Source organism: Festucalex cinctus, chromosome 4 (genome assembly GCF_051991245.1).
Source record: "Festucalex cinctus isolate MCC-2025b chromosome 4, RoL_Fcin_1.0, whole genome shotgun sequence".
NCBI classification, from domain to species: domain Eukaryota; kingdom Metazoa; phylum Chordata; class Actinopteri; order Syngnathiformes; family Syngnathidae; genus Festucalex; species Festucalex cinctus.
This window is the reverse complement of record NC_135414.1, coordinates 5,841,929-5,858,317: the sequence shown is the minus strand read 5'-3', so window position 1 is coordinate 5,858,317 and position 16,389 is coordinate 5,841,929. Positions and strand designations below refer to the sequence as shown.

The 16,389-nt window shown below is 37.0% G+C and overlaps 1 protein-coding gene and 1 long non-coding RNA gene across 2 annotated transcripts in view; one reads left to right on the top strand and one right to left on the bottom strand.

Annotated features, from left to right (window-relative positions):
* Positions 1 to 16,130, top strand: part of galnt18b (UDP-N-acetyl-alpha-D-galactosamine:polypeptide N-acetylgalactosaminyltransferase 18b) — a 99,865-nt gene extending 83,735 nt beyond the window's left edge. The window contains exons 8-11 of the mRNA XM_077518438.1: positions 905 to 1,042; positions 12,905 to 13,000; positions 14,683 to 14,847; positions 15,171 to 16,130. Coding sequence (XP_077374564.1) covers positions 905 to 1,042; positions 12,905 to 13,000; positions 14,683 to 14,847; positions 15,171 to 15,317 — 546 coding nt within the window. The 3' untranslated portion in view covers positions 15,318 to 16,130. The remainder of the gene's footprint in view (positions 1 to 904; positions 1,043 to 12,904; positions 13,001 to 14,682; positions 14,848 to 15,170) is intronic.
* LOC144017151 (uncharacterized) lies at positions 2,874 to 7,548 on the bottom strand. The gene is made up of 8 exons (XR_013283117.1): positions 6,430 to 7,548; positions 5,680 to 5,821; positions 5,477 to 5,554; positions 5,333 to 5,403; positions 5,167 to 5,218; positions 4,990 to 5,052; positions 4,357 to 4,536; positions 2,874 to 3,176 (listed from the first exon to the last, which is right to left on the bottom strand). It is a non-coding gene; the product is annotated as an uncharacterized LOC144017151 (long non-coding RNA).
* Positions 16,131 to 16,389: the final 259 nt, after the last annotated feature.

Here is a 16,389-nt window from a genome sequence, read left to right as displayed (position 1 = left end):
ATTGAGCTGGAATGGAAATGTACTCTTCTCTCTGTCTGTCTCCTCTCAAACATTGTTCTGTATAGGCTCCATTTCCAACAAAACTCATGGATTAAAAACACCCAAGGAGAGAGTATTACTAGCTTCCCTGTTGCACAGAAAAACTGTTCCAGCATAAAAAGGCATACAGATTCACCTTTCTGCATGATTATAACTGAACAGGACCAAAAAAAAAAAAAAAACCCATCCAGCCTCCTGTGATTGATTGTCTACGACTTTAGCGCTTTCACTGAACAGTATTTAGGTCTTCGGGTGATGGGATTGTCCTCAGAGAGACTTAACAGATAAATGTTTTGCTGCTGTTGAACTGGATTTGATGAATAATTAGATCAGCACACTATGTCTTCTTATGTTAATTGTATTATCCCTTAGGGACCTCTGTATATTCTGTTGAATAGATGAACATCTGTAGGCAATTTATTCAGCCAATAATGAGGCATTTAACTTGGGCCGTACTCACTAAGCATGAAATTTATCCGCAGCCCAAAGAATTAAGCACGCAGGGCAAATGCCACTGTTGGTTTACCTCAGAGAGAGTGAAAACCAACAGCATGAGACACTTCTAGATGTTTTCTGGCCACCACAGAAGAACTGCAGTGACACTGTGCTTTGATGCATTTTTTGAACGAGCCATAAAGACAACCATCACTGATCATGAAATGAGATTGACCATAATAATGCTGAGTGTGGAAATGTGATGTGGCACGGTTTACAATAGGTGCTAGGCAATGTCCATTGTCTATAGAGGCTATTTGCAAATGCAACAGATGGCCGTGTAGGTAATTTACGATTCTGCCAACTGTACCTAATCAATGTTCTGCTTTGTATGCTTATGTGTGTTGTGTGTTTGTGTGTGTGAATGCAGGACTCGGGCATCGACATTGGCGACATTTCCGAAAGGAAGGCTCTGAGGAAGAGGCTGCAGTGTAAAACCTTCAGATGGTACCTGGTCAACATCTATCCTGAGATGAGGATGTATAGTGAAACCGTGGCATATGGAGTCGTAAGAAATGTCACCTTTTGATCCTTACCTTGCTTACATTTTGGCAAAAGACAAAACAAAATACAGTGGTGACTTCACTTTAAACTCTAAACTGTTAACACGCGCAAGCACACACAAATACAGTGGGCCACATTTTAAAAAACAAACAAAAAACAAACAAACAAAAAAACCTTTGAATTATTTTCTAGAGATAGACTGATAATCGGCCGGGCCGATAATCGGGGCCGATATTTGACATATTGGTACATATCGGTATCGGTCTGTTTTATTAATCTGACGGCCGATATGAGCGATCCATTTAAAACTCCGTCTTTTCGCTTGGAATGCAGCCCAGAGCGTCTCTGTCTTTTATGGAGTCCAACTCCAGCAACGTAACGCCCATAGCAGCATTTGATTGGTTAGCCGTGCAAGAGCCAGAACCAATCAGTAGTGTATGCCGTGTATCACAGTAGCCGGTGACACACGCACCCACGGACACAACGCGAGACAAATGCTTCGAAGGTAAGTTAAAAGAGACTCCGCCGAACTTTTCACCATGATAAGCTAAACACATTGAATTATGTTGTGTATTAAATGCACTATATGAATGGAGCTGCATTGCCTTGCATTGAATCCCCGCTAGCTAACAGTGGTGCGTTCAGCTTAGCATGTAGGCTAACACCCAGTAGCTAATTCGCTACTCGGGGAGGGAATCACACACATTTTCACTTAATTAAGTAAATAATGTTTGTTAGAAAGGTTCCAAATATTAACAGTTGTCATTATTATATTGTCTAGTTCCACGTTAAGAGTAGAGTAATGTCATTATATTTACCTCTTGTGACGCACACATTGCAATCTGGGTCACGTCCACTACTTGTTGCATAGCGGTTATTATGCAGTCAGATGCCACAGTGACACTAAATAGCGTTTAGTTACTTTATATTGTGTTTATTTGTCGCACTGGTTTCCCAGATAGCAAAATGTGGTTGAATCAACGTTGAAATATAGTTCGGCTTAAGTGTTGAATCTACGTTGAGATCTAACGTTTAAATTATACAGAAAGCGCAAGGTTGATAAAATGTTGAGTCAACGTTTGCTTTCCAACCATATATCACTCAATATCAATGTCGTTTCAACCATAATCTAAATGAGAATCTACATGCATCTTTGGTTGATTTTACATTGAATTCTAACGTTTAAATTAAACAGAAAGCGCAGGGTTGATAAAATGTTGAGTCAACGTTTGCTTTTCAACCATAAATCACACAATATCAATGTCTTTTCAACCATCATCTAAATCAGAATCTACATGTATCTTTGGTTGATTTTACATTGAATTCTAACATTTAAATTATACAGAAAGTGCAAGGTTGATAAAATGTTGAGTCAACGTTTGCTTTGTAACCATATATCACACAATATCAATGTCGTTTCAACTATCCTCTAAATCAGAACCTACATGCATTTTTATAGTGAATTAATGTGAGGAATAAATGTTTTAAGTTAATCATCATTTACATTGGAATTTACATCTAAATGTACATTATTATTATTACTATTATCATGCACATTAATATAGAACTACTTTTTTAAACTAACAAAAAATATTGGGCTAGTCCACTAGAAGAAAAAAAGTTACCGTATGTTTTTCACCTAGTGTTTCTGCAGATGTCTTACAACTTACTTGGATGTATTATTAGCTTGTTGATTTCCTTAACCATACTTCCCCATATGTATGAAAATCTTAGGACAGAAAATATGTTTAATATTCAAACATTTATTAGAAATCAAAACACAGTACTTTGTAACTGAATTCTGGGGAGAATGGAGGCAAAGAAAATAACACCCGTTTGGTTTCTGCCTCAAATAATGTTTGTTTTTATTGTATTATTCTTTTTCTTGACAAAGGAATGAAATAAACATGAAATGAACTGTAGGAACATCAGTGTATAAAGCGGTAACCATTTCACTTTGACTGTACGTCAGTCCATAAAAAGACACACTAAATTTTGACTTGCGTTCGCAGTTGCGTCCAAGGCACTAGCATTGCTTGGGATGCCACCGTTACGCTCATGAGCAAAACGCAGCCAATGCTTAACAGTAACACCAAAGTCCTGCTGAGTCAGTGTACGGTCAAGCTGTCGAGCAGCAACTGAAAGACAAGATTACAAAAGAGAAGAGAGTTAGTATCCAATACAATTTATTGTTTTAGAAAAAAAGCTGTTCTGTTGTTACAGTAACTATCAGTAAGTATTAAGTAACACTTTTTTGTTGAATTTGACAATGTTGGTAAATACATGCGATGTCAATATAAAAACACTGTAGATTTATTTTAGTTAATTAGGACAATTACAGAATGTTGAATGTGCAATGTAACTAGCTACTAGCATGAAAGTGTGTCGTGTATAGTTAGGTACATTGTTTATTTTATTTTCTAGTTTTACGACGACTTAAAGAGGGTAATGGTCAGAGGCCATTGTTCAAATTAATAGCACAAAAGGAAAATGAAGTCTGGTTATTTGGAACGTCGTTAACTCGCTGTCTAGCTGGTGAAATTTAGAAGCTTCGGAGCGAGGACAGCATAAAGATGAAAAGGTAAGGGGAGTAGCGGTGAAGAAAAAAAAATACTGATTTTTACTGAGCTAAAGAAAATAATGTTGACATAATTTATTAGAAATGATTGACTTGTTTTGATAGCCACTGCTGTTGCAGGCAAACCTTGTGTTCCAATAAAATATTTTGCAAATATATCGAGTTGCGTATGCCTAAGCCAGGTCATGCTGCACCTCCACAAACAATGGTGAGACTAAATCCTGTGCTGTGCGAGCAACCAAAAATGTTACTCGCACCAGTGCTAGTAGTGGAAAAGTTAGTGTAGAGCCCTGGCCTGATGGAGTCCATCTTGACTGCAATATATTAATGAAAAGACAAAGATACATATACTAATTGCTGTTTTTGTGAAGTATCAATGATGTTTTTTTTGGGGTTTTTTCATTGATTTCGGAATTGACCATTCTCTAATTAATAGATAAATAATGTCTATGTGGAGCCGCACTTTTAAAATGTGTCTTTTCTTAGTGGTTTTTTTAAAGCTTTTTCTGGGAATTTTTAGTCATTCAAAAATATTTTTGGACAATTCAAAACAATTTTTCAGTTATACAAAAATGTTTTCGGAGAGTCAAACCCTTATTACGAGGTTTCGGGTATTGGAAGGATTCTGACTCCATACCCCAGGTGGAGTGATTTTACACAACAAAAGAAAGCAGCTCAGAACATTCTGCTCAAAAACAACTCTGTGTTGTAATAAGTAGTTTACATAGGCGATAACTCACCAAACATACAGTCTTGCATCACTGTCTCCTTGAATGCCTTCTTGCCAATGCAACACTTGTCTTGCTTCCCTGCCCAGTTGTATTCATTTAACAGCCCAGGGCATTTGTCATCACAGTTGCCATCATCCGTCTGATTGGGTTGTCCGAATTGGTGCCTTCAACGACAGCCAGGTGATTAATCTATGAGAGACGACATTATTATTATTATTAATTTAATTTTTGCACTCAACTTTTGTTGATAGAATTCTCCCGATGCCTGAAGATTTTACTTATTATTTTAAGTAAATTACATAACCTTTACTAAATTTTGCAATATTCACATACATCACCCCCTCTCCACCCCCCAGATGACTAACTAAATAACTAAATGACTAAAACTGAAAATAAAAATAATACATTTGTATTTCATATTTGAATTGTATATTTTTCATCCGTTTTTACTTTAACTTTTAGTAATTTACTTATTTATTTAGTCATTTATTTATTTAGGCATTTATTTATTTTGAATTTTGGCAGTTTTGGTCCTCCATAATTATGCCTTACAAATTGGTAAAAAAATAAAAATAAAATAAAAAAAGTGTGCTAAGATTTATGATGATTTGGTTCTACAACAGTGACCTTTGAAAAACTTACCAACTACGAATACAGTATTTCCCTTTCTTCCGGTTGGTCCCCAAGCACCGCAAAAAGGGTTGCCTGAAACAAACAGAAGACCCTGTTCAACATTTTTTTTCACAATGTGATTGTCTTCTTTCATAATCATAGTAGTTATTATTACTCACAAGTTAAATTAACAATGGGTCTAGGTACCTGTTGTAGAGCTGTAATTGTGTTTGTAGTCTTGAAAAAGTGAGTTGTGCACCTAAACAATATCAACAACACAGCATGTAAGTTTCAAACTTACTGTACAAGTCAGCAATGTGTTACCGCAATAATATCATCACAATCATGTAGTACAGTGCGCAGAATCATTTACCTGTCTTGCGCTACTCCTCAGAATGGATTTTGTGGACAGAACATTTTGAAGAAACACTCAGAGCCTGAAACCTGAGCACAACCGATATTCTATTAATTATTATGTTATCTTATATTATGAATTCTGAAAACATACCAACATTACCTTAAAAAAATTTGCACTTTGCCCTCTTCCTCCTTATAGGTAAGACAGACCTCTGCATGTTCTCCTTCCCCATTAAACCTGTGCCAAGTTATATTCTCTGTCACTAATTTCAACATTTGGATGTGGTGAAAGGTAGTTCACCTAAGCTTTCTTCAGATTCTTAGAAATGAATATTTTGAGTGTTTGTTCACTTGTTTACTTACCAAAGAGGTTCACCAAGCTCTGGCCAAGGTACAACATGCCTTCTTAGTTTGAATAAGTAGTAAATTACTAATTAGCCATCTGGTTTCGAAGACGCTGGCACCACCTGTACGCCATGTGACTCGTCAAAACAGCACAAGTAACCTGTACATCAACAGACAACAAATGATATTAAAAGCAACAAAGTACAACATTTACACCTTTGTTTTATTACAGTGTGAAAAAAATGTGTTCATTATAGGCTCAATAATTAGTAATTACTAAAAAATAATTTTACTTCCCTCAACAAATAAATATCCTGAAGCATGATTCGACTAGATTTCGTGATGAATTAAGTTATATACAGAAGTTAAACAAATTACAGATAAACCTTACATTACTATACAAGTGGACTTAATTTACTTTAAAAACTAAACCTAAAAGAAAACGCTATTCAATGTTCTATCTTCAACTGTTAAACCAGCCTGTTAAAAACGACTGAAAAAAAGATACATTCTTCATGTAAACGCTCCTGTAGCGCTTCAGTGCAGTTCGTTAGCTTACTAGCATATCAGCAACATAGCACACAGATAGGCTTGTAGTAACTCATTGTTAAGAGGCCGTCGGAATTAGCAACTTAGCTTCAACGTTTAGGATCATTCGAAACAATTTCTTCACTAAAACCACCTCTAAAGACCAAATATGCTTAGCGACCCAACTGACAATGGACATGGTGATACATATTTGTTTTATTTAATGTAACTTTTACCGACCTGAAACACAGAACGTCGACGTTTGGATTCCCGCTCTTAGCACGGCTGTCGGCAATTTGAAATTCTTCTTCTTCTACGCTGTGTATGACTGTGTGTGTCAGTCTGGTTAGTAGCATGTCCCGCCATCTAGTGGCGTACTGTGGAACAGCGATCCAATAACGTTAGAAAGTACAGTAGATATTTAAATCAACTCGATGAAATTAAAATTGTATGAGATATATAATAGATTTTTAAAACATAACCTGGGAAATGTGTGTAACGCATAAGTCATTCCTCTTTTGTATTTTTTTAATATAATATTATGCACACAATGTACATATCACACAGCACTATAAAAAATACATAATTCAAGCTCTGCATATTTTACAATACAAGCTGAATATTATCCCAGAACAATGTAATATTTGGTGCTAGTGATAATTTGGTACCTTTTTATATGATTATACTCGCAGAGTTGCATCTCAATAAAATAGCTTCATTACAATATTGCCCCCTAAAAGCTTTACCTCTGAATCAGATTTCCACTAAATGTAAATAATTATCTCTTTCATATGAATATTCATAGTTGTTTTTATTTTAGAATTGTTAGACTTAAAGTTTATGCGTTGCAGGTTGAAACAAAACTGGTCAGATAAAATGAGATTTTCTCTGATCAGCCAGTGAGTGCACCTAACTAAATATTATGGCATTGAAACTATTAACGGGAAAATTTAGATAACCACACACGCACGCACGCACACACCAATGTCTGTGAAGTCAATTCAGTAGTTGTGTCAATATGAAGCCATAAAATATCAAATGTAAAACATAGGAAAATTAAATACTTACCCTTGAATCGCTACAAAGAAATGGTGAACGCACGTTCGAAGAACTTCTCTCTGGAAGCTTCATGAAAGTTCGTTCACAGAATTCACACACAAACTTTGATTGTTTGACCAGAAACATATTGAAATGTCTGTGTGATGATGTATTAAAATTCTTCTTAACATCTGTTATGCAAATAAGTATGTGTAAAAAAATGTGTGTAGAAAAAATAAATAAATCTGAAACTGCATTTAAGAGTGGGACAAGACTGGCTATACATATGTGGCCCAGAGTTGTAAATTGATAGCTGGGCCAGATGCGTCACACAGCAACTGGCCCACATCCTGTTTGCCAGAGACAAGCCAGTGCCACCTTTGCTGCTCCTGGGCCATGTTCGGCCCACATGCCTTATGCCAGTGTCGACTGAATGCCACCTGTGCCGGACTTATGCCGGATGTGGGCACATATTTTTGATGACTGGGCTGAAATGCACAAACTAGAAACTCTAACGTGTACAGTTTATTTGGTGGAAATGCCAGGTGTTTCGAGTACATTCAAATAATTTACAAGTTTTGCAAATACAGTGTTCCCTCGTTTTCCGCTGGGGTTAGGTACCAAAAAATACCCGCAATAAATGAAATCCGCAAAGTAGTTAGCTTTATGTTTTATATTTATTATAAATGTTTAAAGACTCTAACACCCCCCACCCACACACCTGTCCCCAGAATACTTCCCCTCCCCCTCTCCTAGTCAATTTCTCAGCTGAAGGAAAAAAAAAACGAGAAGGGCAAACATAGATTCAACGTTAATTAAACATTGACCTTTCAAACGTTTTAATTCAACCAAAATACAACGTTGATTCAATGTTATCTTTTAAACACAAACTTCAATGTTAACATAATGCTGTTGAATCAATGTTGATTGACCAATCAATCTTCAACCGTAACCAAAAATCATCCATTTTAACCCTAATTCAACGTTGAATAAACATCTTTTGCTATCTGGGTTGCCATTGTGTGCCTTAAGCTTCGACGTCGATTTGATTGACAGCTCGTTGTGCACCTCGTTAAAGTCCGCTCCGTAACAAATTAAGTGTCTCAAACACCGTTTAACTACACGAACGTGTTCTCTTCCGTATGTTAGGCATTAGTAGAGAAGTGCACTAAAGTATAGTGTGCTTATTTGCTCGTTTTGTCTCTCTTTTCATGTCATGTCTGCCGTCATTTGGGACATTATCCTCTCAATGGATGCCACTAATATGTAACATCTACGGCCGTACACGGCTGCAATTAATGTTCAGTGATGTAATTTCGTTACGTGCATCATACTTTGAATAATGAGCTCATGTTTGGTGTGTTGTATAACTTTCTCGTGTGTTAGTAACTATTCATTGTGGACAGCTAAGATAGTGCTTGTTAATGTGAATTAGCAATGTTGCAGCCCAGTTATTATTTAGACAAGTACATCTGTGCCATTAAGTGATACAGTACAGTACAGTAGTGAGAGAATAGTGTGCCCATATACACACACGTGTCTATAAGTGTAAAACACATTAAACAGCAGAAACTGGCAGCGGTCCACCGCAACAATGTCTTTTTAACCAAGTTATTCTTACTATTATTATAACCAAGTTATTTTACTCTACCTTTTTCTGCGTTGATTGGGGCATCCTAAGTGGCAGTAAACTACATGATAAAGTGTCTTTTGACAGTTCTCTTGTAGAGAGGAGTAGCATGATATTGCTGTTCTCGATTTAAGATCCTCAGCTTATCAAAACTGTCTATATGGTAACAATAACAATAATCATAATAAGGTCTACAAGAACTGTATGGTGTTCAGGGATGAATAGTTTTTCTCATGGAATTTTTTTTTTTTTTTTTTGCTGTAGTAATAAGTAATGCCACAGCTGATGCACATTTTGAATGACAGGGTTCCTCCTATTACTTCAAAATATAAAAATATAACATTTATAGAATAAAACTACAAGTATCCCAAATGCTATAAAAGGTAATGTCACATTGGCCCCCACATTTAACTCCCCCCGCCACCAACGTCTTATTGCAGATAGAAGGATGTAAAATGAAAAGTGCAGTGTGAGAATCCATTGTAAAGAACGGTTAGGGTTTGCATTATTCCAAAATTTGGTGCCAACATTTTAACTTTTACTGCAAATGAATATCGGCTTCAAATATCGGTTATCTGCCTCCTTGACTACCGATAATCGGAATCGGTATCGGCCCTGAAAAAAGCATATCGGTCTATCTCAATAATATTTTCTCTTTCAGCTGTTTGGCTGAGTCATTACCTCTGCATCAGTAATAATTAGGGACGTAACGATAACCAAACATCACGATACGATATTATCACGATATGAAGCTCACGATATAATAATTATCACGACATTGTGGGGAGGTTGGCGATATTTATTATTATTATTATTATTATTATTATTATTATTATTATTATTATTATTATTGAGGCACTGCTGTCAACTGATGATGACATCACCTGTGCTGAAGAAGTAATGACCAATCATGGCTCAGTTTACTGACCAAACCCAGAAAACAGGTGATGTCATCATCAGTCGACAGCAAGTAGAAAAAATACTTTTGAAAGGTATTAATTGTACATGAAAAATAATGAAGCTATCAAATTCATTCTGGACAATATATTAACTTTTCACTGCTGAAAATTGTTCAATGTGTCAAGTATCACTTTAAACATAGAAGGGCAAAAACATCAATAATGAAAATTAAATTGCACTAAAAAATTAGCCACTAGGGGGTGCTAGAACTGCACAAATGAAAATCAACCTGACTTTTTTTAACAGATGTGTTCCTTTTAAATATTGTGAACATGAGGACGACGTTATTGTGGCAGTTTTTAATATCACGGTATCACGATATTGCCCTTATTGTTTCATCCCTAGTAATAATACCTTCTTATTGTCTTATGTCAACCTCCCTGAAATACAATCAGCCTGCTCATTAAAACAGACAAATAAACTACACAATCGTTTTACCATAATTTCTGAAATGTTATTTTAAAATGTTCACAGTTCAAGTCACAATGGAACATTCTCCTCCACATAAGAATCAAAAGTAGACAGATTATTTTGTCTTTTGTTGCTGCAACTTTTCGTCCCACCAGGTGTCACCACAGACACTTGCAATATTTGTTGGCACAGTTTTTACACCAGAGGCCCTTCATGATGCAGCCCAACCATATATACTTGGCTTAAGATCAGGCAGTGGCTGGCTATTTGTATCAGCATGTAGCAGCTCTGTCAACCAGGAAGCTTCCTCCTAACAAAAGAACTAGGCTCCAGTAGCATATAGCAATGACCCTATTTGGTTCTAATTTTGAATTTATTAATTAATTGGTATCTCAACTCAACTTTATTTATAAAGCGCTTTAAGAACGTGCATTGCTGTATACAAAGTGCTGTACATAAATATAAATATCGGTTGTGCAGTAAAGAGTAAGGTAACAAAACAAGAACAAATATCGGAATCAGCATCTGCCTTAAAAAATAAATAAATAAATAATTCATATGGGTTTGACCCTAATAAGAACTAAGAAGCTGCTTTTGTTGACTATTCAACCTTGGCGGAGGTCAGCTATGTCATTCTAGTTTAAACTGTAGATAATGCTAATCCAACTGGAGGCCTTTGCAGCAGAATTATATTAATCAGGAGAACACACACAGCTACCTAGGCATATGCTGGCACTGTTTGTACTGGCCCAAGCTGGAATGTCCCTTTCCTCCCACATCTCATCTGAGAAGCTCCCTAATGCACAGTGACAGTCAGACTGCACTATTATGGCCCCCTGTTGTATGGGTGATTTGTCCTGTACAAACTGACAAACGGCAGCTGGAAAGCAAGGAATCAGGCCAACACTATTACATTCATTCATGTCTGTAGACCTCATTATACTATATTATCAGTGGCATTGGTTTGACGAGTCACTACAGCAGCACACTAAAATAAAACCCACGACACATTGTCTGTTTGCATTCATTTTCTTGATTAGTTGGCTTTCAGGTTGTTGTTGTTTTTTTGTCTGTATTAAAAAAAATATATATTGCTATTGGGTAGAATTTTTGCATGTCCAAAATCACTACCTTTCAGGAAATTAAAGAAAAAGAAAAAAAAAAAGAACACGCATCATTCAAGTTGGTATTATACTGTACAATATGCTCCTTGTATAACATTACCCCCAAATCCTGTTCAATCGCTAATTAACTGCACTAAAATTGCTAATTGAGTATTACATTATTTATTATAATGGTACAAATAATTGAATATGTCACAGGCGGCTGCCCTCCGCATCAAAGTCTACGACTGACCAAGCAATGTAATAGCCAAAAATGAATCTGCGTACACTTACCTTTATGACCAGTTCGTTCTGCACTGAAGCATTGCAGTGATTTCTTGTAGCAAAACGGGTTGTCTACCTAAATAACATCGACATTTTTCGTTCTTGAGGCGCCTTAATTCTGCACAGCTTCCGCAAAATGAAGACAAGGCGGAGCTTTACAACACTTCTCAGATAGTTTGTTGATTTGTTTTCAAGCTTTGTCACATTAAATTTGATTTGATTTGATTTGATTTGATTTATTTGTTCATTTTTCCTTTCGGACAGCATTGTGACAAACAAACATTTCAACATACAATTTTAACATATGATAAATTGGCGAAATTGGTTAGTAGTAAGTGCAAAAAAAAAATGCAGGGACACATTGTTACCATGGAATTATGTAATTAAAAAAAAAAAAAAAAAGTAAAGACAAAAAAGAAGAAATTGTTACCATTTTTGGACATACAGGGTTTTTGCCCGACAGCAGCGATATGTCTCAATACCACAATCTTCTTTGTAAAATAAGCAAGATTTAAGAACTAAGCTGTTTTTGAAAAAAAATAGGCCAATCGATTATGACTCCTGAATGATTTTAAACTTACAATTGTTAATCCACGATTACTTGAACGTCATCCATCAGTTGTCAAATTTTACAAGTTTGTCTCCACAGGTGACGCAAACATTGCTTTTTTTTTGCTTTTTTTTTACCCCACGAAACTTGAAAGGTTTACATTTAAGCTCTCACAAAGACCTTGTGCTGCCTGTGGCTTTACTGATTAGCACATAAAGTAAACGTCTACAGAGCCGGTGGGGAGTGGAATCATCCCTGGCAGTGTTCCACCGCCGCTCACTCGGCACTCTCAAAGCACCATTCTCGGAGCTCCTTGTGGCGCACCAATCAGCCAGAGCATGCTCTAATAACTGTATGACAAGAGCATAGGTAATGCTGCGAAATTAGCATTTTTATGAAGCAAAAAGGAAATCCATATTCCAACATTATGACTCACATTTTTCAGTTTTGTGTATTTACTTAGAAAATGTCCTCTTGTATGTTCACATTTAACATTTTTGCCTATTTGATGTTCGTACTCACCAGTTACACAATACTTGAGCAGTTTTTTTCACTGGCTGCTTACTAACGTAATTGTTCAGACCTACTTTTTACTTTTATGAATCATATTATACTAAACTAATAGTACTCGAGTATAATTTTTGGCTCCTCAACCCACCTCTCTTTAGCACAATTTTACTGACTTTACTGATACTCGCCCTATTCACTAATTTATGTGTGCATGCATGTGTCTTACAGCTGAAGAACTCTCTGAAGAACGACGTGTGTCTGGATCAGGGGCCCGACAATGACAACGTTCCCATCATGTACCTCTGTCACGGAATGACACCACAGGTTAGAGCGACGTTCTCATTTAACCGTTAGGCATTATTGTGACCCGTTTTGGGCTTTTTTATGGTTCTGACCAAGTCATTTCAAAATAAGATAACGCCCAGGGGTTAAACAGCCACAGCTGCCTTTCAAAGCATGTCGCGTGGCTGTTGCCTCACAAGTTTCAAACCTAATTGGACTGTTTGTTCAGGATAGGTCAGCCTAAATAACAGCGACTCTAAATGTCCTCAAATGTTAGCACAGCTTTATTCTCATCTGTGTAAGCCAGCCTCATCAAGCTGCTATTGATCTCTTCATCCTTCTTTGTCTGAGCAGATTGTTTTAACCTTGCTGTGACACTTTTTGGGTCTTAACTACTCTGGCACTTTTTCACAAATGGTAACTAAATGCATCATTTTTGTTTTCATTGTTCTAAATCTGTAATTATAAAAGTGTGCAAGAAACATTGTATTTTTGCTCCAGGCCTCAATTATGATGTATAATCTACTTTTCAGCCGCCGTGGCATGCAAATAATTAAAGCACAACAAAATGGTATCTGATCATTTTTGCGCTCTTATGGAAAGCTGTTTGAACATTTATTCAATATCCTTGGTATCCACCATTATGCTTTATGTCTTTACGAGTCAATTCAGCACACTCACAGTACTAAAAAGACTTAAAAGTACTTAAAATTACTATGCTCGGTCAGCTGATCAGTTTGTGGAGTCTGGAACACCAAGAAAACGCATGTATGGTAATGATAGAATGTAATGTATTCTCTGTATGTGCAGCACAGATTTAAAATCCAGTGTCAACATGAGCGCATTGCAAATCATCAAACCCGCTCTCATATTTAAATGCAAAGCCTTTTTTCTTTTTGAACGGAGATTATTTCCCCAGTAAATTCTCAAATGATCAGTATCCCAGTTAAATAAAGGAAAGCCGATTCCCTTGGGAAAAAAAAGGACGTTTGTAAGAATTAAATATTTATGCTCACTCGAAGCCATCGTGTGTGTGTGTGTTGTATGTGTCTTCGTATTCCTCCAGTCAGCAGTGTCTTTAAATCAAATCAAATAGTTTTGATTCTTCCAAAGGTGATCCAGTTTTACAATCCATCCATCCATCCATTTTCTTGACCGCTTATTCCTCACAAGGGTCGCGGGGGCTGCTGGCGCCTATCTCAGCTGGCTCTGGGCAGTAGGCGGGGGACACCCTGGACTGGTTGCCAACCAATCGCAGGGCACACAGAGACGAACAACCATCCACACTCACACGCACACCTAGGGACAATTCGGAGCGCCCAATTAACCTGCCATGCATGTCTTTGGAATGTGGGAAGAGACCAGAGTACCCGGAGAAGACCCATGCGGGCACAGGGAGAACATGCAAACTCCACCCAGGAAGGTCCGAGCCTGGACTCGAACCGGAGACCTCAGAACTGGGAAGAGGACGTGCTAACCACTCGACTACCGTGCCGCCAGTTTTACAATCCATTGACAATTAATACATTGAAAATACATTTTAGGAATCCTTGTGAGGATGGATGGATGGATGGATGGATGGATGGATGGATGGATGGATGGATGGATGGATGGATGGATGGATGGATGGATGTTTAGAATTAGGCTCCACCCTGCGTGATCCTTCCACCGTCTTCCCTCTCTGTCGCCTCAGACATCGAAACCCAGTTGTTATGTTCTTACAGAATGTGTACTACACCAGTACTCAGCAGCTCCTGTTGGGTCTCCTCAGTCCTACGGTTGACGATGACGACAACAAGTGCCTGGTGGATGTGAACAGCAGACCACGACTCATCGAGTGCGGCTACGCCACAGCCAAACGCATGAAACTACACTGGCTCTTCACTCAGGTGCTTTAGATAACAAAACTAAGGACCTAATTTACTAAGATCCCAAATAGTGGGACCTAATTTGCATGTTCACACTAACAGATTAAGAATTTTATCATAGATGATATGGCATGACTCCTTCTTGTGATTGTCTCCAAACCAGCCCATACATAAGAAGCTTGAAAAACTGCATTGCTAAAAAGAATATACAAGAAGATACAGTCTCAATAATTAATATACAGCTGTGTGTAAAATAATAATAATAATAATAATAATAATAATAATAATAATAATGTTCTTGTGGAGCCAGAACAATTCTAATCAATATGTTTTTATGTTTTTAGGGAGGATCCATTCAGAACAAGAAATCAAGGAGATGCCTGGAACTTGTAGCAAACAGTGACAATGAGTTTGGTTACCAACTGACTCTGCAGAAATGCACTGGACAGAAATGGTTCATCACAAACGTGTTGTATAGCAATTCTTTATGAGCACACCTGACTGATTGCGTATGAAGTTTGTGTCTTTATCTGTGAGTGTAATTCTGCATTCCATTCAGCTGGGAAGTAGAAATATCACACTTAAAAATTCTAGCGTCCAACTTCAAAGCGTTCCAGTCTACGGTAAACAAAAGAAAACATGGCCATGGCCTCGATAAGAGCTTCATGAGCATTCAGTCTACAAGCTCCAAAATGGAACAATCCATGACTCTCGTGGACTTTGATATTGTTTAACTTGCTATTGGAAATGCAGTAATGCGCACTGAAATAATTCCAGTCTCATAACTGTTGGCATCATCAGTGATCTATGAATTGTCCAAACTTTGTTCTGGCTTCAGGTGGCGTTTAATGCGTTTGTCTTCAGAGGTTGGAAATCGCTGACCACAGAGTTTTCTGGAACACAGCAAAAAAAGACCAAATGGGGAAATGATGGCACTATGACGTCATTTGATGCTAAATCATATTGAGAATGTTACATTTATATATGCCCATGGAAAGATGAGTGGCTGGTATTTCAACTGATATTTTTATGACAAGCTAGAATACTTTGTATATTTTCTGGTAAAAGCAGTACAGTCATATTTTCATTGGATGAAAAAAAGGTACTGGGTTGAAAACTGGGTTGTTTTGGGTCTTTTTTCTTATGGCTACCATGTAGCAATCTGTTCCTGCTGTAAGTATTTTATTTCACGGTCTCAGGTTTATTTTGTGAATTAGCTGTATAGCCCATGGAGCAAATGGAAAAAATGTTGATTATTTTGTGATTGTTAATAACCTGAATATTTGTAATATATAACAGTAAATAAAAAAAAAAAGTTTAAAACATTAGCTGTGTGCCTTTTTTTTTTTTTTTTAAACAAAGACAAGAATCTCAATGTCTATCATCTATTTAAAATAAAATTAACTCACACCAAAAGCCACTAAAGTACAAAGTCAATACAAACAGACTTAACCTAACCAAAGGATAATAGCGTTTACATGACACTGAAAATAATCCACCAGTCAAAGCCTGATTTCAGTTTTTTGGGGAGTAAGGGAAGCTGAGTAATAATCATGATGAAAA